The following is a 22,427-nucleotide window of genomic DNA, read 5'->3' as shown; positions in this document are numbered from 1 at the left end:
TGGAACCACTTAAATCCTACTTCTTATACTTAATAAAATCACTTTTGTTTATTAATAAACCCAGAGTAAGTGATTAATACCTGAGGGAGCAAACAGCTGTGCATATCTCTCTATCAGTGTTATAGAGGGCGGACAATTTGTGAGTTTACCCTGTATAAGCTTTATACAGAGTAAAACGGATTTATTTGGGGTTTGGATCCCATTGGGAACTGGGTGTCTGGGTGCTGGAGATAGGTGACCTGCTGAGCAGTTTTTGGTTAAAGCCTGCAGCTTTGGGGGCATGGACCAGACCTGGGTCTGTGTTGCAGCAGGCTAGCATGTTGGACTCAAGAAGGCAGGGTTCTGGAGTCCCAAGCTGGCAGGAAAAATGGGCTCAGAGGTAACTTCAGCATGTCAGGTGACAGTCCCAAGAGGGTCTCTGTGATCAAACCCATCGCAGCAGGACTCTGCACTTGTCCTTGTTGAACCTCATCCAATTTCTTTTGGCCCAATCCTCCAATTTGTCTAGGTCACTCTGGACGCTATCCCTATCCTCCAGCGTATCTACATCTCCCCCCAGCTTAGTGTCATCCATAGGTGCCAACTTCCCCTCTTTCACGTGGGTGCTCGACCCCACCCCGCCCCTAGCCCTGCCCCCACTACACCCCTTCCATGAGGCCCTGCTCCTGCCCTGCCTCTTCCCACCCCTTCCCTGCCCCCATTCCAACTCCTTCCCCAAATCCCTGCCTGGCCCCACCTCTTCCCTGCCTCCTCCCCTGAGCGCGCCACATTCCCGCTTCTCCCCCTCCTCCCGGATCGTGCTAACCCTGCCAAACAGCTGTTTCGCAGTGGCCGAGCAGGAAACACTGGGAGGTATGGAGAGGAGCGGAGACGCAGTGTGCTCATGGGGGCAGGAGGGGAGCTTGGCTGCCAGTGGGTGCAGAGCACCCACTAATTTTTCCCTAGGGGTGCTCCAGCCCCAGAGCACCCATGGAGTCGGCGCCTATGATGTCATCCATGAATTTGCTGAGGGTGCAATCCATCCCATCATCCAGATCATTAATGAAGATGTTGGACAAAACCGACCCCAGGACCGATCCCTGGGGCACGCCGCTTGATACCAGCTGCCAACTAGACATCGAGCCATTGATCACTACCCATTGAGCCCGACGATCTAGCCAACTTTCTATCCACCTTATAGTCCATTCATCCAATCCATACTTCTTTAACTTGCTGGCAAGAATACTGTAGAAAACGGTATCAAAAGCTTTGCTAAAGTCAAGATATATCATGTCCACTGCTTTCCCCATATCCACAGAGCCAGTTATGTCGTCATCACAGGTGCCAACTTTTCCTGGCACCGGTGGGTGCTCGATCCCACTGGCCCCGTCCCGACTCCACCCCTGCCCCGCCCCCATTCCAACCCCTTACCCAAAGTCCCCGCCCCAACTCCACCCCCTCCCTGCCCCTATTCGACTCCTTCCACAAGTGCCTGCCCTGGCCCTGCCTCTTCCCAGCCTCCTCCTCTGAGCGCGCCATGTTCCTGCTCCTCCTCTCTCCCTCCTTCCCTCCCTCTCACAGCTTGTTACGCCACGGCGGCAAGCACTGGGAGGGGAAGCTGGGACGCGGTGCGCTCAGGGGAGGAGGTGGAGGTGAGGTGAGTCGGGGGGGAGGGGCAGGGGGGGAGCTTGGCTGCCGGTGGGTGCAGAGCTCCAGCCCCGGAGCACCCATGGAGTCGGCACTTATGCTCATCCTTGAAGGCAATCAGGTTGGTCAGGCATGACTTGCCCTTAGTGAATCCATGTTGACTGTTCCTGATCACCTTCCTCTCCTCCACGTGCTTCAAAATGGAGAAGCGCCACTAGGTGGCGAAGCAAGACTGCCAGATGCGGGAAATCAGGGAGGGACTGACTGAGGGGTGGAAATGAGAGGAGCTACAGGATAACGCAGGGAGGGGGCAGAATCGGTGGCCCGAGACAGGCAGGTTTCCATGCTGGGAGCCTGCCTGTCTGGGGAGAGCAGCGCTGGGGCTTTCTCTGTGCAGCTGAGAGGCCAAGCACCTGCAGTGAAAATTCAGCACGTGGTATTGGAAACAGCCCGGCCTAATGGTTAGAGCACAAGCCCCAGGACTGAATTCTAGCCCGGGCTCTGCCCCTAACTCACTGCCAGACCTGGGGCAGGTCACGGCCCTGCTTCGTGCTTCAGTTTTCCCATCGATCTCCCGGGGAAGGGCCAGGAGATCCCCCCTGCTGTGAAGCACTGGGAGAGCTGGAAATATCGAACAGGGAGGGTAAGTGGCCGATACAGGAGGCCACACTCAAGCCTGCATTGCCCTCTAGGCCCTGCCCTCACCAGCCACACTGCCAATGAGTGACGTTTTCCACAGCCATTTTGGCTGCTATCTCCCATTACTCTCAGTGGGGCTGAAGTCAGCCAGAAGCCGTCTCGGTGTAAGGGGGCTGCTGGCCCCCCACGGAAACTGAGTGGGGTTGTTTGGCTGCCCTGTCCCAATACTGGGAAAGGACCATGGAGAAATCAGCATCCAGAGACTGAGTCCCTGGGGCCAATGCTCCAGGACAGGCTGATTGACAGGGCGGGCAGGCCAATGAGGGAGTCAGAAGCCCGGGGTCCCATCCTGTGTGAGCTGGAGTTGCCTGACCCAGGGCAGGGCTGAGCTAAGGGGAGGGCGGGGCTGGAGCCGGAGCAGCCCCGGGGTGGGGGCGGCGCTGGAGCCGGAGCAGCCCCGGGGGGTGGAGGGGTTGTGGCGTGCTGGAGCTGCCCGGGGGTGGAGGGTGGCGTGCTGGAGCCGGAGCAGCCGGGGGGTGGGTCTCTACCCGGCTCCCAGTGGTGATACATCCAGCCACAAACAGCTGCTGGGAGGGGCCCCCAACCCTGGACAGCCCCAGGGCAGGTACCTGTTGACTGCCCAGGTTTGCTGTGGAAAAGGATCGGGGCTGGAAGCAGGGCACCTGCTCTGCGTGTGAAGCAGCCCCAAACCAGATAAGAACCTTCCTGTGTTTTGCCCCTTCCCCAAGCTACCTGTGGATCTACGCCCCGTCCCCTCCAGCACCCCCCGACAGGGGAAACCTGCCAGTTCCCACCCCCCCTCACTCGCACTGCAGGGGTGGGCGCCTTAGGGCGGAGTGGAGAGCTGCCACAGAGCTTGGGGGTGGGGTGCAAGGTGGAAGTTTCGCCTTGGGCGCGAAACATCCTTGCACCCGCCCCGAGAACAATGAGCGTTCCACCGCACCCCATCCCCTGAGAATAGTGCAGGGGGCTTGGACCCCAGCTGAGAACGATGGGAGCTGCTGGGTGCTGAGCTATTTGGTAAATCTGGACACTCATTTCCACCAAGCCAACTTCCGAAACTCCAGCCTTGGCTCCTGCTCTATTAGTGACTGTCACGGCGCTTTACTGTGAGCTTGACGTGCCCGTGTGCTGCTCACCCCGATGCAATCGAAGGACAGGGAAAGGAATGTTCCAAGATGGTGGAATTGATTTATTTCTGTTTTCTACGTTACTTTTATTGTAAATGAAATAAAAACCTAGCAGATCCCTGACAAGCTGGGGATGAAGGTGCCATGTAAATGTGAGTCATTGTCAGTGAGAGGTGCAGAAAGCAAAGATGGGAATCATGATATAGGCACACTACAGGCCCTCAGCTATGCAGGTACAAGAACTCAACGCTGTTAGAAGAAACTCCACACCTATTTGCTGTGTGGATGTTAGAAGGCAGCAGATCTGGAAGGTAGGTTTGCTTAGAGACAAGGATGGTCGCACCGTCCCCTCTGGGTAGAAACAGTTGCTCAACTCTCCTCTGCGGTGATGCTTACAAAACACTTGACAGTGGCTGGGTAGCTGGTGGGCTGAGACCACTGTCCATTTTGCTGACCAGTATCGTCTGCCTGTGCTCCCCCGTCTGTCTGCTGGTTCCCTCCTGTTGTCTCTTGTCGCAGACTGAAGACTCTTTGGGGCCAGACACAATGGGGTCCTGGTCCATGTCTGGGCTTCTAGGTGCTATCACAATACAGGTAGCTAATAATAATTATAAGAAGCAACAGCAGCATGTGCCGTGGAGTGAACTATTCAGGGGACCCAGAATCATTTGCAACACGAATGTCATTGTTACACAGGTGGGGAAAGTGACTCACTTCAGAAAGTGTGTCCAGGGAAGGGAAAGGATCACACATTTTCTCTACATCTCCAGTCTCCTGCTCTGTTGCTGCCACCAGTGGATCTCCCCATGTACCGTGGAGTTTCAGTCTGTTGAATGAAGTCACGTATGTCCTCCGCCTCAGCGGTTTGGGAGCTCTGCTGGAATTCTCCTGCCACCTCTTCCAACCTTTTTTTCAGTTGTAGCCTCTCCAGATAGTCGTCTGGAATGGCGAAACCTGCTTTGTACATCTCAGCTGCCTCCCACAGTGACTTCTGCTTGTAGAAGAGGAAATCCCCCCAGTGAAGGTAGACGGCCTGCTGACACTTCTTGCTGAGGCTGGGCATTTCACTCATGAGATTGAGATAAATCTCTTCTTGGTAGTGAGGTGTATTTTCTCCATACATTTCAGCTAAAGCCAGCTTTGAAAATACAGAGACTGGATCTTTTTGCACAGCCTCTTTGAAGGCCTCAATAGCTGCTGCCAATATTTCTCCTCTGCCTGACTTGGCCTCCTTCAGTTGTATCTTGTAGCAATACCCAAGGTCATAGTGAAGGAGATGATAATTGGGGTTCAGAGATATTGCTCGCTCTAGAATAGAGATTGTTTTTTCTATGAATTCTGGTTGAAAGAACATGGCTGCATTTCTCAGGACCTCAGGGTCCAGGCTATTCTGGACAACATCTTCTAAGAGGGCTTCTGCTTGCTGTCTATCTGCCCTCTTAAGGATCCTGGCTAAATACACCTTAGCTTCATAGTTTTGCTGCTGTTCACGGATAACGGCACCCAACTTCTTTTTGGCTGCTTCCCAAAATACAGGCTTGCGTGTGTGAGTCCATGATGCAAAGGCTGCGATTGCCAACCCAGCAAGAAACTCCCCATTTGCTTCGTCTTCTCTCAATGCCATTTGGAAACACTCTGTGGCTTCTCTGCCGTTGCGTAAGCCTGCTGCCAGAAGAGACCAGCCTTTCTGTGCATGTATCTCAGTGATCTGAGCTGCATATGGAGAGCGGCTCTTCAGGGAGCTGCAGATCTTTCTAACCTTATCCAGGTAAAGCTCAACCAAATCATAGTGGGCCAAGTGATAATAGAGCCAGGCGTAGTTTCCGTAAATGACCAGGACCTGCCGGGGGAAGTTATCTGGGTGATCTCTTTGCAGAATCTCCTTGGCTTCTCTAAGGCTTTGCAGAGCGTCTTCATATTGCCCTTGCAGGTGGTAGAGATAAGCTTGCATGGCAAGGAGCACGGGTTGGTTCTGGTTGTGAGTGTGGGCAATCCTGAGAGTCAGAGTTTGGAGAATGTGAGTTGCATCTACCTTGTCTCTGATTTCAAAGTTCCAGGTGACGTGGCACTTGGAGGGCCTGCAGCTTCTCCTTCAGGCACAGGGGGCTGCAAAGAGAGGGGGAAATGAGACTCCATCTGGGCTGAATGAGTTTCCACTGCACGCTAGAATCATCCCCACCACTCTGACAGGGAGCGACACTGCCCCCCACCTCCAGTGAGTACCCCACTGCAGGTACCCCCTCCAGCACCCCCCAACTGTACCCCCGTTCCCTCCCCCTCCCCACTCGGCAGTGTCCTCTTTCTGGGAACAAGCACCGTCCCCCGCCTTGCTAGACACACCGACCCCCCGGCCCCTTGCTAGACACCCCGACACCTCCCACCGCCTTGCTAGACAGACCGACACCTCCCACCGCCTTGCTAGACAGACCGACACCTCCCACCGCCTTGCTAGACAGACCGACACCCCCCCCCCCCCAAGCTGTGCCCGCTCTCTGGTCTGGGGCCGGTGCCCTGAGCTGAGGGGCGCGGGGGGGGGGGTGACGTGGTCTCAGTCCAGGCTGAGCGTTCACAAGAGCCCCCCCGCCCCCTTCTGCAAGCAGCTGGTTTCCCCTCCCTGCAGCCTCCTCCTCCATAGCTCCGTTCTCCTGCTGCTGGCTTTTCTTTCTGCATCTCCCGGGCTGGGCCCGTCCCGCCCCCCCGCTGCCCCTTGGCTCCAGCCCCCCGGGGATCGGAGTTAATCCCCCCTCCCCCGCTTTGTGCGGAGGGGAGCAGGAGTTAAGGCCGGTGACTAGTCTGGTAACACCCACGTGGATGTTTAAAACCACAACAGGGAGAGGGGACGGGCGGGGCTCTCTCACCGCTCCTCGGTTGATGCGGAGTGAAGCCGGAGTGACAGCTGGCCAGAGCGGGGACTTCTCCGGAAAGTGACAGCAAGCTGAGCTCGCAGGGTGAGGTGTAAACAGTGACCTGCTCTAGCCCTGGGAGTCACCAGCCTGGAGCAGCAACAGGCTGCAAACTGACCCCAGATTCACCCCGCCCCAGAGGTAGAAAAGCCGGAGATGGGCAGCCCCAGAAATGCGCAGAGGGGTGGGAAGGTGTCTGGATTGAGCCCTTGCTGGAAATGCCTCCGCCGCCCAGCGACCCCAATGCTCCTACCTCATTGCGATCCGCTGAGTCCCCAGCCCAGCCAGGGAGGTGACGGCTCCTGTCACTGCACTGGGTTTCTTCCCGAGCTGGAGAAGTGCCCGGTTCTGGGAGAGACCCGAGTTCTGTCTGGGGCCAGATCGGACTGTGTCTGCTGGGACTCCCCTGCCCTTTTCTAGCCAGCCTGGGCTGCGAGCTGGGGAGCTCAGTGAGCGGCTGGGGAACTGAAAGGGAGAGTGAGCTGGGGAAAAGGAAACTGAAACTGAACTTTCAGCTCCACTTGTCACCTTCAGTTTCCACTCTGCCTGACTTGCCATCTGCAGCTCCATGGGTGACATGGGACCAGTGACAGGGTGTGTGTGTGCCTGTGTTTGTCTCTACGCACACACGCTTGCACTCGTACAATCCTGCCCTGGGTTTCCACGCACACAGACGGGTCACTCACCGTTACCACCCCGCAGTGCGCTCCCTGTTACGCACCCAACCAGCTCCACAGCCCAGTGCAGTGACCAGGTTGGCCGTGTCCTGGCCTCCGGCCAGCCCTTCCCCGCCACCTTGGGATGTTGGTGTCGCCCAGGTGGGAACAGCCTGCGCTGTCCTGAACACAGGAGCTGCGGTTGTGTGCAGAGGATGGGGCCCATAGCACAGAGGAGCTCTCCCTCATTCACTTCAAGGTACCTGCACAGGGCAGTGGGCAGCCCGGCTCGTGCTTTATTAGGCAACAAACAACTCGATGCCATGTTAACTGTGGCCCGTACTTCTGTGATGCTTGGAAAGGCTCCTATGAGAGGGGAAAAAACCACAGTAAAAACAATGATCTTCAGCTACATATTGATCTTCCAAACTCTCTGTTTCTATCCAGCCAGCTTGCATCTAAACACTCTACACTCATATTAAAACCACCATCGTTTCCACCTGAAAGGACCACGTTTCCTGCCCCTCTAGGGTTACAGGGGTGTACCCAGGGCCGGCACAACCCATTAGGCAACCTAGGCGGTTGCCTTGGGCGCTAACATTTGGGGGGCGGCGACCGCGGTGGCCGGATCTTCGGCTGCCCCCGTTGTCGTCGGTATTTTGGGGGCGGGACCTTCTGCCGCCTGTCGGGGGCGGCATTTCGGGGGCGGGACCTTCCGCCACCTTGGGCGGCAAAAACGCTGGCGGCGCTCCTGGGTGTACCTAGAGCTGTAGTGCACGGCCCGTGTCTGTGCTTACCTCGCTAGTCCTGGAACAGCTCCTCGGGAAACAGCACCTCAGCCCTTCTGGCCTGGAATAGGAAGAGGAAGGATTAATCATTCAAACACATAACAGCCCATGTCACCGTGGGGCTGAAGGGCTCCTGCTACTCAGACTGCATCAATGGGCACAGAGACCGGACATAATCTGATCTGCTGCAAAGGGACCTAAGAGGAGAAAAACGTAGGGGAGGCAGAGCATCAGCGCCACCCTGTGGTGAGTGGCTTACATGACTAGTTTCTGCCTTACTTCTTTGGAAGAACAATACAAAGTCCTAACTAAGGGGGAACTGTTTCCTTGCAGGTTTCAGAGTAGCAGCCGTGTTAGTCTGTATCCGCAAAAAGAAGAACAGGAGTACTTGTGGCACCTTAGAGACTAACAAATTTATTAGAGCATAAGCTTTCGTGGACTTCGTGCATCCGAAGAAGTGGGCTGTAGTCCACGAAAGCTTATGCTCTAATAAATTTGTTAGTCTCTAAGGTGCCACAAGTACTCCTGTTCTTCTTTTTGTTTCCTTGCAGTGAGCCCAGGACGAATTCCCACCAGAGGGGCTGCTGCTGGGCTAGGCTGTTAACTTGGACCCTGCCTTCCTTTGCAATCCCCAAGCCTCTTCAAGCGCAGTCAATTAGGACTCCAGGAACAGAGGTGGTTGCTTTGGGTAGGTCTACACTTGGGGCTATTTCGACCCTGCTAGCACGGGTGTAACAGCAGTGTAGATGGTGAGGCCTGGCTAAGGCAAGTAAAGGGACACTTGAACCCTATGGCTATGCACCCTACATGCCCATGCAGGGCCTCCCGTGTCTACACTGCTATATTTAGTAGGATAGAGTCCTGCCCCTTCCCCGCTGCCAGAGCCTTTCCCCACGGCAGTGAAAGATTCCAGTGGGGAAAGGCTCTGGTGCGGGGAGGCAGTGCGGAATGGCACCGGCAGCTCTCCAAGCTGAGCCTGGCTGCCCTCCCTACCACAGCCTTTCATGTGTAGCTGCACGCACCCTACGTGCTGACGTAAGTGTAGACAAGGCCTTTGTGTAATAAAGGACAGTGCAGGATGGAAGAGGGACAGGGTCAGGATTTAAGGATCATGGAAGTTTTTTTTTTTGTTGTTAGCTGCTGTATGGAGATGGCTGCTGTGTTTGTAAAGGGACCCCTGTACCACAGAAAGGTCTGGGACAGGGTGTCACATTTTTCCTTGTCCTTCTGCACCTCAAAACCTTTTTTTTTAAAGGCTACTAGTCAAATCCTGCAGTTGGGAGCCCAGAGTGCAGTGCACACAGCCCAGCTACACACCAGGGGTTATTGTAATGAGCGACTGCCCCAAGCCACATCATTCAGCTCTGGCTCCGGATCCAGATCTCAGCGTCCCCAAGTCCACCAGTGCTGGGTTTGGGGTTTCCAGTCTGAGCCCATTTCTCACTGCCATGATCATTTCAAAGCCTCGGCCAATACACTCCAGTGTCCTGAGTCACTGATGCTGCAGGGCTAGAGACCCTCAGCTGGTGGGAATTTGCAGAGCTCCATTGCTGTCCATAGCGCTAAGCCAATTTGCACCATCCGAGGAGCTGGTTCTTGGCGTCTGGTACTGACTAGTGAAGGACTCGCTATAGGCATTAGCAGACTGAATCAAAATTTGAGTTCCATCCAGTCCAGGACCCCTTCTCTGACAGCAGCCAGCACCCGGTGGTTCAGAGGAAGCTGTCAGAATCTCACAGTAGCAGCTGTGGAAGAATCTGTCTCCCAGATCGGCTTTCTATAGATCTCTAATAGGCTTTGTCCTTATTCTCCCCCAAAGCGGAGTGACGTTAGCACAGGAAGGAACAAAGGTACCTGTTCTAAATAGAGTTCAGCCTGAGAATTAGTCTGAATCCAATATGCCGACAGGCTGAAAAACATGAAGGGCCCAGCCGGTTCTGTAGTGCTCTGCGCTTTCCCAGCCAGCCAGGTCCTTCCTGAAGCCGTTGTTCAGAAAATAGGGGTCTCCTCAGAATCGCCCTGGGCTCATGTGTGCATGGTGGCTGGGGTGGGAGACTCAGTGGGGACAAGAGCCAGAGTCAGTCCAGAGCGACTGTAGGAGAACTACGCTGCGAGCTGGACTGTCCCCGTGCCAGGCAAACCGACAGGCTGCTTTCATGGTTAACGTGGTCTTGCCTCCAGCTTTCCTGTCTTCGTTTTAAGCAATTGTCCCGGCCTCCTGAGAATGTGAATAACTCCCGTAGGCTCGCTGATCACCGGGACCACACTCGCCCGGAGCCTTCCCCTTGCCATCAGCTCCCTCACTCCCTGCCCATAACTCTCCTCCCACAGTCCAGGGACCAGTTATTTTGCCCTTTGCTGTATTTTGTCTAGAGTCTCCTCTGTAAATGTGTGTGTGGGGGGGAGGGGGAGGGTGGGGGTGGGGGAGGGGTGAGAATTGCCATATGAAAGGTGGCGAGCAGAGAGCTTGTCTCTAGCTCTACAGAGCTTTGATCTCCTTGCTGTGATTCACACCCTTACTGCTGCGTAACAGAGGTGAAGGAGGCATGGCCCATCTAGTGGCACTAGCCCATTTCAGTCATGAGGACAGAGGTTGCTGTGCTCTGGGTTTATCCTGCCAGCCTGGGGCTGGCCAATCACTGTACTGTTATGTAATAAGGGTCCCCTGTGGAACGCAGAATGAGCTAGCCAGGGTCAAAGGTTACTTGGTCCGTCCTCAGCCATGAATTTTAGCAGGCGGATGCTGCTCCTCCCTCTTTTCTCCTCTTTGTGGACTTTGGCGGTGCCCAGCAGTTCGTGTGTTGGGGGATCAACAAGGAAAAAAGAAGTTTAGCAACAGCAGAGAAAGGGGAACCCTGGATTAGCTTTATTCCAGCTCAATCATCACACTATTGATGATGGAAATGGTCTCTGCTCTGTCCTTTGTAGGGCTCAAAGAACACATTCCCTTCTCCATGGGCCTGGGCCAAAGCCCATTAAAGACAACAGAGAGACTGACTTCCATGAGCTTTGTTTGGATCAGGCCACCTTGAACAAAGAGGGGTTGGACTCATTCCTGCGTATCTAGGCTTAGCCTATAACCATCTCACTGTCCACTATTTCCTTTGACTGACGGGCTGGTCTCACCCTCACTCAGATCCCGGACTAAGGAACTGGATCTGGGGAGTTTGTACCCAATATCCCCCACCTCCTCCCTCTTTACATCTGAGGGTCTCTCTGATGAGTCCTTGCTGAGGACTGTCAAGTCATATTGCCCAGGCCTGATCTTCTTTGACTAAACACCAGGAAATACGGGCTTCCAGGGCTCCATCTGTGTCTTTGCATTAACCAGGTGTATCTTCCTGCCTCATTTAACTACCAGGCTCCTCTGATCAGCGAAGCAGCAGAAAAGCTTCCTGACTCAGGACACAGTAACTCTGCTGCTCAGTGCAGCATCTGCCAACCTGCCAGCCTTGAGGCCCAGCCTGTGATATGGTTCTGCAGATCCTAAGCTCAGTGCAGATCCTGGCAGCTGCGTGGGAATGTGCCTGAAAGCCGCTTTTGTGCACCACCCCCACCAACTTGGAGGCCATCTGGCCACTGGGCCAGCCCCCAGCATAAAGCAGAGAAGCCTCGGGGATGCCGCAGCCATGCCCCCTCTCCCTTGGAAACACCTCCCTCTCCTGAGGCTGGGAGGAGGGTGGTGTTGGAGCCATTACAACAGGCCGATGGCGCCCATTACAGAAGAGGATCATCACACAGTGGATGACCAAAGCATACAGTACAAATTAGACCCCATTGGTGCCATGACAGGGCCTCTGCGTCCCCATTGCCATCTCCTTGACCCACACCCTGGGACCTCTGCTTCCTCACACACTAACCTAAGGATATTACTTACGTTCAGGTACCAAGTCCAGGCCTTCTGATCTGGGTCTGTCTGCCGGCGTGCTGGACAGTGCGCCCTAGGGAATCAACACAACGGCTCTCCTGTCAATGCTTACATTCTCCAGGGCGAACTTTCAGAGGTTCAGCCTCTCAACAAAGAGAGCAGTTTTCAAGACGTCTCACGGGAAATCAAACGCAGTCACAATCTGGGAAATTACCGAGGGACTGATGGCCGAATGCTACGCTATTTCCACTGTTCCAGGGGGATTTCCTCAGAAGTATCTGGATGATTATGGTTTCAACACAATCCCTGCCTTTTACATAAACCCCAGGCCACCCCACTTACAGGTCAAGAAATGAGGATGCAAGGTGCCCCAGACATACATATGGGGCACTGCCAGTTGTGAGAATATGGGACTGAGCAACGCTCTGCAATCTCAGTTCAACAAGTCAACAAAACTTACCTCAGCAAAGAAGGCAACTGAGGTGAGCGTGTGCTTCTTCCTGCTCCACTTGGGCCTTGGGCCTGAAATCCTTCCCTCTCTCATGTGGGCCTCTGGAACATAAATACCCATGAGTAACAGGGACAGCAAGCTCTACAGAGCAAATCCGTACAGCAAATGGTAGAAAGAATAGCTTATACCATCTATCTGTCTATCTATCATTACATGTTAATTCACTTACAGCATCTAGGCCTCCCCAGTGTAGCTGAATGGCTCACAGTCAGAAGCTGGGATGTATCTGTTGAGGGGCTGGATTGTAGGATGAGAGTCCATGCATAGGCTCAGGCCAATGTCTTCCTATGTCACTGTCCAAAGTCTGGCACTAACATTCATATTCAGGCATCTAAACGAGTGGATTGATTTTCAGAGGAGCTGAACAGCCACGGCTTCGGCAGATTCGAGTGAGGAGTTCTTGGTATTCAGCATTTGAGAAAGGTCAGGCCATTTATTTAGGTGCCTGAGTGTGGCATTGCAGCCTCTGTCATGGGTCGTTTACAATGAAGACGGAATCAGCATCATCTCGGCACGACAACCAAGTTCAGGATCTAATCGAGCTGTATCCTCTCTGTACTGCTGTACGGTTGCGAAACATTAGGACTGCGCCACTCAGAGTGGGCAAAGCTGGAGTCTTTCCACATAAAATGCCAACGTTGTATATTGGGCATAGAGTGGAACGACTTCATTTGTAAAGCAGATGTTTATGGTCGCTCCGGTCTACAGACTACTGGGGCCATTGTCCGCAGATGGCGTCTTATGCTTTTCAGACATGTGGAGAGTATGCCACACGACCAGGCCTGCACAACATACGGCCCGTGGGCCGCATGCGGCCCATGGGGGCTCACTGTGCGGCCCGCGGGGGGATGCTAAACCCCACACACACAAAGTCCCGAGGCTGGCGTGGTGGCGCTCCTGGGGAGCTCCTGGTGGGGAGCCTGCTCGCCCACAGGAGCCAGCAATGTGGGACATGGAGATGGAGCCCTCACACGCCGCCGTGCCTCCACGCCCCCCCCGGCCCCAAGTGGGACACGGAGCCCGCGCTGCCCCTCCCCACTGCCCCAAGCGGGACACGGGCACGGAGCCCTCGCCCCCCCCCCCCCCCGCAGCGGGACACAGGGCTCAGCCACCGCCCCCGTCCTGAGCGACTTTTGGCCCACCCCCCCGTCCCCGGGACTCGTGCCCCGTCCAACCCCCCGCGTTCCTTGATGCCCCCCCCGGAACCCTGCCCCATCCACCCACTTCCCTGTCCCCTGACTGCCCTCCGCCACCCCTTCCAACTCCTCTCCTGATTCCCCATCCAACCACCCCTTCTCCCTGTCCCCTGACCACCCTTGGAACCCCTGCCCCTGACTGCCTCCCACCGCCCCATCCAACCCCTGCTCTTTCCTAACTGCCCCCCGGGACCCTTGCCCCCATTCAATCCCCCTGTTCCCTGCCATCTGACTGCCCTGACCCCTATCCAGCCCCCCCCACCCTCCTGAACTCCCCTGCCCTCTATCCAGCACCCCTTCCCTGCTCCCTTACCGCGCTGCCTGGAGGTGGCTGGCGGTGCTACAGCCACACCGCTCGGCTGGAGCCGGGCCACGCTGCCACCGCGCAGTGCCTGGAGCACCGGGTCAGTCTGAGCTCGCAGCCCCCCCGCTTCCCGCCAATCAGCTGTTCGCGCAGGAAGCCTGGGAGGGCTGAGAAGCAAGCGGCGGCTTCGTGCTCAGGCCCAGGGAGGCGGAGCGGAGGTGAGCTGGGGCGGGGAGCAGTTCCCCTGCGCGCCCCTCCCCCCGGGTTACCTGCTGTGGCGCGGACGGCTCCCCCCACCCCAGCTCACCTCCGCTCCGTCTCCGCCTCCCTGGGCTTGAGCGCGAAGCCGCTGCTTGCTTCTCTGCCCTCCCAGGCTTCCCGCGCGAACAGCTGATTCGCGTGAAGCCGGGGGGAAGAGGGGGAGAAGCGGGGCGGAGTGTTCAGAGGCGGAGGCGGAGCGGAGGTGAGCTGGGGCCGGGGAGCGGGGCGGAGAGCTGGAGCACCCATGGGGTCGGCTCTTACAGCGCCACTTTTGGATAATGTGCTCAGGGGGAGCAGCCGCTCCCTCTGCTCCCCCCCAGCTACGGTCCTGGTCACTTCAACTTACCGGTTGTTAAATTTAGAAGCCCTTTTAGAACCGGTCCCGCGCAGGACAACTGGTTCTAAAAGGGCTTCTAAATTTAACAACCGGTTCCCGTGAACCGGCTCCCGCTCACCACTGGAGACTCCCCTTGCCGCTCTCACCCTAGGAGCCAGAGACCTCCCAGCAGGGCTGGTGAGTGCGGCCAGGGAAGGGGGAAGGGTGTGGTGGAGTGAGTGTCTGGGAGGTGTGCGGGGGGTGCTGGGCTGTGAGGGTGTGGAGGGCGCTGGGCAGTGGGGGAGGTTTGTGTGTTTTGGGGTGCTAGGCAGTGGGGGCCTGTTGGGGGGTGCTGGGCAGTGAGGGAGATCTCATAGACTCATAGACTTTAAGGTCAGAAGGGACCATTATGATCATCTAGTCTGATCTCCCGCATGATGCGGGCCACAAAACCTGACCCACCCACTCCTGGAAGAATTCTCTCCCTTGACTTAGCTGTTGAACTCCCCAAATCATTATTTAAAGACTTCAAGTCGCTGAGAATCCTCCAGCAAGCGACCCCCACCCCATGCTGCGGAGGAAGGCGAAAAACCTCCAGGGCCTCTGCCAATCTACCTGGAGGAAAATTCCTTCCCAATCCCAAATATGGCGATCAGCTGAACCCCGAGCATGCAGGCAAGATTCTCTAGCCAGACCGCCTGGAAAAGTTCTCTGTAGTAACTTTTAATATCCCATCATTGACAGATGTTAGACTAACAGGCCTGTAGTTACATGGGTCACTTTTTTTCCCCTTTTGAAAATAGGAACCTGATTAGCTGTTCTCCAGTCAAACGGTACCACCCCTGAGTTTATGGATTCATTAAAAATTATCGCTAACGGGCTTGCAATTTCCCGCGCCAGTTCTTTTAATATTCTCGGATGAAGATCATCCAGTCTGCCTGATTTAGTCCCGTTAAGCTGTTCAAGTTTGGCTTCTACCTCAGATACGGTAATGTCAATCCCCACTCCTTTATTCCCATCCGTCTCGCTTCTACTATTCCTCAGCCTTTTATTAGCCTCATTAAATACCGATGCAAAATATTCATTTAGATATTGTGCCATGCCTAGTTTATCCTTAATCTCCACTCCATCTACAGTCTTAAGCGGTCCCACTTCTTCTTTCTTTGTTTTCTTCCTATTTATATGACTATAAAAGCTCTTACTATTGGTTTTAATTCCCCTCACAAGGTCCATCTCTACTAAGCTTTTGGCTTTTCTCACTCCATCTCTACATGCTCTGACCTCAATAAGGTAGGTTTCTTTGCTGATTCCCCCCTTTTCCACTCCCTGTACGCTTCCTGTTTTTTCTTAATGACCCCTCTGAGATGCTTGCTCATCCAGCTCGGTCTAAATCTCCTGCCTACGAACCGTTTTCCCTTTCTTGGGATACACGCCTCTGACAGCTCCTGCAACTTCAACTTGAAATAATCCCAGGCGCCTTCCGCCTTTAGATCCCTAAATATGTTAGTCCAATCCACTTCCCTAACCAGTCTCCTTAATTTATTAAAATTAGCCCTTTGGAAATCGTAAACCTTAGTCTCTGATTTCATTCTGTTAATCTTTCCATTTAGTTTAAATGGAATTAGCTCAAGATCACTTGAGCCAAGGTTGTCCCCTACAACCATTTCCTCAACGAGGTCCTCACTACTCACCAGCACCAAATCTAAAATGGCATCCCCCCTCGTCGGTTCAGCAACTACTTGATGAAGGAATTCATCAGCTATTACATCTAGGAAAATCTGAGCCCTATTATTGTTACTAGCATTTGTTCCCCAATCTATATCTGGGAAGTTAAAGTCTCCCATGATTACACAGTTCCTATTAGTATTTACTTCCCTAAAAACGTTAATGAGTTCTCTGTCCATATCCAGGCTAGATCCCGGCGGTCTATAGCACACCCCAAGCACTATCCCAGGGGAGGCTCTAGTAGTTCTTTTACCCAATGTGAGTAATGCCCAGACAGACTCTGTCTTATCCATTCCATCACTTATTATTTCTTTACAGTTTACCTCATTATTGACATACAATGCTACTCCCCCACCTTTACCTTTAATCCGGTCTTTCCTAAACAGCACATACCCTTCCATATCTGTACTCCAGTTATGACTACTGTTCCACCACGTTTCAGTTATTCCTATGATATCCGGTTTCATTTCTCGGACCAGGAGCTCCAATTCCTCCATTTTGTTACCTAGGCTTCTCGCGTTGGTGTATAAACATCTTAATTTATGCCTTTTGGCCTCTCTCACATTCATTCTCCCATTTGATATGGACACCGTACTGCTAGTATGACCCATTAGTCTGGTATCTACCCCCCCTCCTCCTTATGTCCAATCTCTTCCCCCTGGATGTATCTGTTCTTATCACATTGTCCTCCCTCTCAATGTTATAATATGGTGTGGAGATTAACTGGACATCTCCCAACCGTCTCCCCCAGATTCCTAGTTTAAAGCTCTTTTGATGAGATGAGCCAGCCTCCCTCCCAGAAGTCTATTTCCTTCCCTACTCAGGTGAAGTCCGTCCCGTGAGAACAGTTTTCTGTCCCCGAAAGCCTCCCAGTGACCATACATCCCAAAGCCCTCTTTATAGCACCACTCCCTTAGCCAACTATTTATCATCACAATCCTTTCACCCCTTTACTGCCCTTCTCTAGGAACAGGCAGAATCCCACTGAAGATAATCTTAGCCTCAAATTCCTTAAGCGTCTTCCCCAGCCTGGCATAATCTCCCTTGATTCTCTCTAGCGAGAACCTAGCCGTGTCATTTGTTCCTACGTGAAGGATGATCAAGGGGTTCTTACCTGCTCCTTTTAGGATCCTTTTCAGCCGCAAGTCCACATCCCGTATCTTAGCGCCCGGGAGACAGCACACCCTTCTGTTCTCTGGGTCCGCCCTGGTTACAGGCCTGTCCAACCTCCTCAGTAAGGAGCCCCAATCACGTACGCCTGCCTTTGCCTGGTGGCAGTGCGATCTACTAATGTATCCCCTGTTCCCTCTAGTTGCAACCCCTGTCCATTCCTATTTTCCCTTATAGTCCCCCTTACGTCATCCTGTATCCTCCCAGGGCCCAGAATTGGTGCTGTCTCCATCAACTCCTCCCCTCTTTCTATGGGACTAGCTGCTCGTCTCTTTTTCCTCACCCTGCCCCCTTCAGTTACCACCTGCTGCACCCCTTCCTCGTTCTCCAAACACCCAAACCTGTTCCTGAGCTCTATTTCTCCTTCACTGGCCCTCCTTTTCCTGTGCCTGCTTCTCACAGTCACATACTTCCACTGCCCTTGTTCTCCCCCCGGCATTCCCCCTCACAGGTCTTAGCCCCTGCTACCACCTGTACCCCTGAGCATTCCCCTTCAGCCCCCACTTGCCTTTGCTCCATCAGGTGCTCGAACCCCCTTCTAAACTCGATCAGGGTATCTATCTGCATCTCCAAGCCTCGGATCTTTTCTTCCAGCAGTTCTATTAGGCGGCATTTCATGCACACATACCTCTGTTCAGGTACCGCTGCTAGGACCATGTACATACCGCAGCGGCCGCATGCAATCATCTGCATTGTGTCACCTGCGGCTTGGCTCATGGCTGCTCTTGCCTGGGCCCGCCTGCTCAGCTGTGCCCTCTGCACCTGGGGAAATACAGCACAAAGGGCACCACGCCCTCCTGCCTCCCCTTCCACCTCCTCCAATGGAACTCCCACTCAAACTCCCATTAGCAGCCCTGTTCGCTGCCTCCTGTGCCGCTGCTCACAGCTGTTGCCGCTGCCTGGCTGGGTGGCCACTTTTATAGGCCCTCTCCTCAGCCAAGCTCCGCCCCCCAATCAGGGCTCAGCTGCCCGCCCAGCACGCTGCCCCTACAGGCCTCTACACATACAAGCAATACAAAGACAGATGCAAATACAGATACCTTCTCCTCCAATGGAACTTCCACTCACGGATCTGTGTGTGTCAGGGCACTGGGGGTCTGTGTGGGGCAGTTTTTAGTTGTGGTGGTGGGGCTGTGGGGAAGGGCACTGGGAGGGAGGGAGGAGAAATCTGTGTGTATTGGAAAACTAGCGAGTGGGGGGTTCTATGTGTGGTGCTGATGTGTATTAAGAGTTACCAGCTGGATTGAGGACTGATAGATTTGGACAGAGTTTATATTGAATGGGCAAATGAAAAAGATCGCAGGGAAAAACAGTCAGGTTAGTTTAGCAGTCTTTGACATTTCGACCAATAAAGAAATTAAAATGCATTTGTAATTACATATCTTATTCTTGGCTGATAATCATTTATTGATATTTTTTAGGAAAATTTTCCATTTAAAACACAAAGTTTTGTTTTTCTTTTTTTACTTATAATGTCTCTATCCGAAAACCCATATAAATTGACACAAATTGCAAATTAAAACTTTTTAAATGTATAAGCATTTTACTCACTTGGGCGCATTTGCCTCATGGCACACAAATTTTAACTCTGCTTCAAAAATTTGCACAGAAGAAATTTTTCTTTTACCTTAATTATACTATCTTAGGAGCCCGCTATAACATAGTACCAAGGTTCAATACAAAGTCATATACAAGTTATACCAAAATGCATAATGCAGAGATTTATCTACAACTGCATTGATTGACTGCTGTGTGCAGTAATATAGTGACCCCTGGACCTACAGGCTTCCACACACCGTCAGTGCCTTGAAAATTTGCTGTTCTCTACTAAGGTTTTTCGCTAAACTGGCTGCTTTAATTATTTTTTCATTTGGGCTCAATTTGGCGAGATTGGGATGCTTCGTTTCAAAGTGCCACCGAAGGTTGTATTCTTTCGGAACGGCTAACGTTTCGCGACACACGAGGCACAGTATTTTGTCTTTGGAAATAGTACATAAGTATTTATTCGTCCATTCAGTGTTGAAAACTCTGTGCTCTGATTCTCTTTTTCTCTTTTTCTTTTCACTCATGGTATCCATTATGAAGCTCAAGATTTTGTTGAATAAATTCACACACAAGGGAAACACTCACAGTCACACACAAAGAGAAGAGATATCTCACGGCGCATGGCACACTAGCAAGGCACTGATGGTGTGTGGAAGCCTGTAGGTCCAGGGGTCACTATATTACTGCACACAGCAGCCAATCAATGCAGTTGTAGATAAATCTCTGCCTTATGCATTTTGGTATAACTTTTATATGACTTTGTATTGAACCTTGGTACTATGTTATAGCGGGCTCCTAAGATAGTATAATTAAGGTAAAAGAAAAATTTCTTCTGTGCAAATTTTTGAAGCAGAGTTCAAATTTGTGTGCCATGAGGCAAATGCGTCCAAGTGAGTAAAACACTTATACATTTAAAAAGTTTTAATTTGCAATTTGTGTCAATTTATATGGGTTTTCAGATAGAGACATCATAAGTAAAAAAAGAAAAACAAAACTTTGTGTTTTAAATGGAAAATTTTCCTAAAAAATATCAATAAATGATTATCAGCCAAGAATAAGATATGTAATTACAAATGCATTTTAATTTCTTTATTGGTCGAAATGTCAAAGACTGCTAAACTAACCTTACTGTTTTTCCCTGCTATCTTTTTCATTTGCCCATTCAATATAAACTCTGTCCAAATCTATCAGTCCTCAATCCAGCTGGTAACTCTTAATACACATCAGCACCCCACATCACATCAGCACATCTTAATACACATCAGCACCCCACTCGCTAGTTTCCCAATACACACAGATTTCTCCTCCCTCCCTCCCAGTGCCCTTCCCCACAGCCCCACCACCACAACTAAACAATGTCCCACACAGACCCCCAGTGCCCTGACACACACAGATCTCCCTCACTGCCCAGCACCCCCCAACAGGCCCCCACTGCCTAGCACCCCAAAACACACAAACCTCCCCCACTGCCCAGCGCCCTCCACACCCTCACAGCCCAGCACCCCCCACACACCTCCCAGACACTCACTCCACCACACCCTTCCCCCTTCCCTGGCCGCACTCACCAGCCCTGCTGGGAGGTCTCTGGCTCCTAGGATGAGAGCGGCAAGGGGAGTCTCCAGTGGTGAGCGGGAGCCGGTTCGCGGGAACCGGTTGTTAAATTTAGAAGCCCTTTTAGAACCAGTTGTCCTGCGCGGGACCGGTTCTAAAAGGGCTTCTAAATTTAACAACCGGTAAGTTGAAGTGACCAGGACCGTAGCTGGGGGGGAGCAGAGGGAGCGGCTGCTCCCCCTGAGCACATTATCCAAAAGTGGCGCCTTAGGAGCCGGCCCCATGGGTGCTCCAGCTCTCCGCCCCGCTCCCTGGCCCCAGCTCACCTCCGCTCCGCCTCCGCCTCTGAACACTTCTCCCCTGCTTCTCCCCCTCTTCCCGCGAATCAGCTGTTCGCGCGGGAAGCCTGGGAGGGCAGAGAAGCAAGCAGCGGCTTCGCGCTCAAGCCCAGGGAGGCGGAGACGGAGCAGAGGTGAGCTGGGGTGGGGGGAGCCGTCCGCGCCACAGCAGGTAACCTGGGGGGAGGGGCGCGCAGGGGAACCGCTCCCCGCCCCAGCTCACCTCCGCTCCGCCTCCCTGGGCCTGAGCGCGAAGCTGCCGCTTGCTTCTCAGCCCTCCCAGGCTTCCTGCGCGAACAGCTGATTGGCGGGAAGCGGGGGGGCTGCAAGCTCAGACTGACCTGGTGCTCCAGGCACTGCACGGTGGCAGCATGGCCCGGATCCAGCCGAGCGGTGCGGCTGTAGCACTGCCAGCCACCTCCAGGCAGCGCGGTAAGGGAGCAGTGAGGGGGTGCTGGATAGAGGGCAGGGGAGTTCAGGGGGGCGGTGGGGGGCTGGATAGGGGTCGGGGCAGTCAGATGGCAGGGAACAGGGGGATTGAATGGGGGCAAGGGATCCAGGGGGCAGTCAGGAAAGAGCAGGGGTTGGATGGGGCGGTGGGAGGCAGTCAGGGGCAGGGGTTCCAAGGGTGGTCAGGGGACAGGGAGAAGGGGTGGTTGGATGGGGAATCAGGAGAGGAGTTGGATGGGGCGGCGGAGGGCAGTCAGGGGACAGGGAAGGGGGTAGATGGGGATGGGTTCCGGGGGGGGCATCAAGGAACGCGGGGGGTTGGATGGGGCAGGAGTCCCGGGGGAGGGTGGGTCAAAAAACGCTCAGGACGGGGGCGGTGGCAGAGCCCTGTATCCTGCTGGGGGGGGGCGAGGGCTCCGTGCCCGTGTCCCGCTTGGGGCAGTGGGGAGGGAAGGTGGCGTGCGCGGGCTCCGTGTCCCGCTTTGGGCCGGGGGGGGAGATGGAGGCGCGGCGGCGCGCGAGGGCTCCATCCCCGTGTCCCGCTTGGGGCGGTGGGGGGCGGGTTTGAAGGCGTGGCGGCGCGCGAGGGCTCCATCCCCGTGTCCCTCTTGGGGCCGGGGGGCTGGAGGCGTGGCGGCGCGCGAGGGCTCCATCCCCGTGTCCCGCTTGGGGCTGGGGTAGGTGGAGGCGCGGCGGCACGCGAGGGCTCCATCCCCGTGTCCCGCTTGGGGCTGGGGTAGGTGGAGGCGCGGCGGCACGCGAGGGCTCCATCCCCGTGTCCCGCTTGGGGCGGGGGGAGATGGAGGCGCGGCAGCGCGAGAGGGCTCCATTCCCGTGTCCCGCTTGGGGCGGTGGGGGGGAGTTTGAAGGCGTGGCGGCGCGCGAGTGCTCCATCCCCGTGTCCCTCATGGGGCGGGGGGGCTGGAGGCGCGGCGGTGCGCGAGGGCTCCATCCCCGTGTCCCGCTTGGGGCGGGGGGGCTGGAGGCGCGGCGGCGCGCGAGGGCTCCATCCCCATGTCCTGTTTGGGGCGGGGGCGGGTGGAGGCGCGGCGGCGCGCGAGGGCTCCATCCCCATGTCCCGCTTGGGGCGGGGGGGGGTGGAGGCGCGGTGGCGCGCGAGGGCTCCATCCCCGTGTCCCGCTTGGGGCGGGGGCGGGTGGAGGCGCGGCGGCGCGCGAGGGCTCCATCCCCATGTCCCACTTGGGGCGCGGGGGCGGGGGCCGGCAGCGCGCGAGGGCTCCATGCCTGTGTCCTGCTTGGGGCGGGGTGGGGCCGGCAGCGCGCGAGGGCTCCGTGCCCGTGTCCTGCTTGGGGAAGGGGGGCTGGTGGCGTGCGAGGGTGCGAAAATATCCTTGCGCCGGCGCCGGCATTGGGTCGGGGGGGGGCGCCTGAAAGCCCCTCCACCGCAGCTCTGATTGGGCTGGACTCA

At 54.8% G+C, this 22,427-nt stretch overlaps 1 protein-coding gene and 1 long non-coding RNA gene across 2 annotated transcripts; both read right to left on the bottom strand.

Annotated features, from left to right (window-relative positions):
• Positions 1 to 3,490: 3,490 nt before the first annotated feature.
• LOC128842743 (interferon-induced protein with tetratricopeptide repeats 5-like) lies at positions 3,491 to 6,577 on the bottom strand. Its single transcript, XM_054038929.1, is given in 3 exon segments — positions 3,491 to 5,484; positions 5,486 to 5,522; positions 6,573 to 6,577. Coding segments are annotated over 3 exon segments (1,365 nt in total). The 3' UTR covers positions 3,491 to 4,161.
• A 668-nt stretch (positions 6,578 to 7,245) lies between these two features.
• Positions 7,246 to 12,827, bottom strand: LOC128831510 (uncharacterized). The gene is made up of 5 exons (XR_008443818.1): positions 12,312 to 12,827; positions 12,092 to 12,183; positions 11,641 to 11,704; positions 7,773 to 7,824; positions 7,246 to 7,341 (listed from the first exon to the last, which is right to left on the bottom strand). It is a non-coding gene; the product is annotated as an uncharacterized LOC128831510 (long non-coding RNA).
• Between the last annotated feature and the right edge of the window lie 9,600 nt (positions 12,828 to 22,427).

The sequence above is a fragment of the Malaclemys terrapin genome, chromosome 1 (genome assembly GCF_027887155.1).
Source record: "Malaclemys terrapin pileata isolate rMalTer1 chromosome 1, rMalTer1.hap1, whole genome shotgun sequence".
NCBI lineage: Eukaryota > Metazoa > Chordata > Testudines > Emydidae > Malaclemys > Malaclemys terrapin.
The sequence above is the reverse complement of the archived record's forward strand: the minus strand, read 5'-3'. Positions and strand labels throughout refer to the sequence as shown.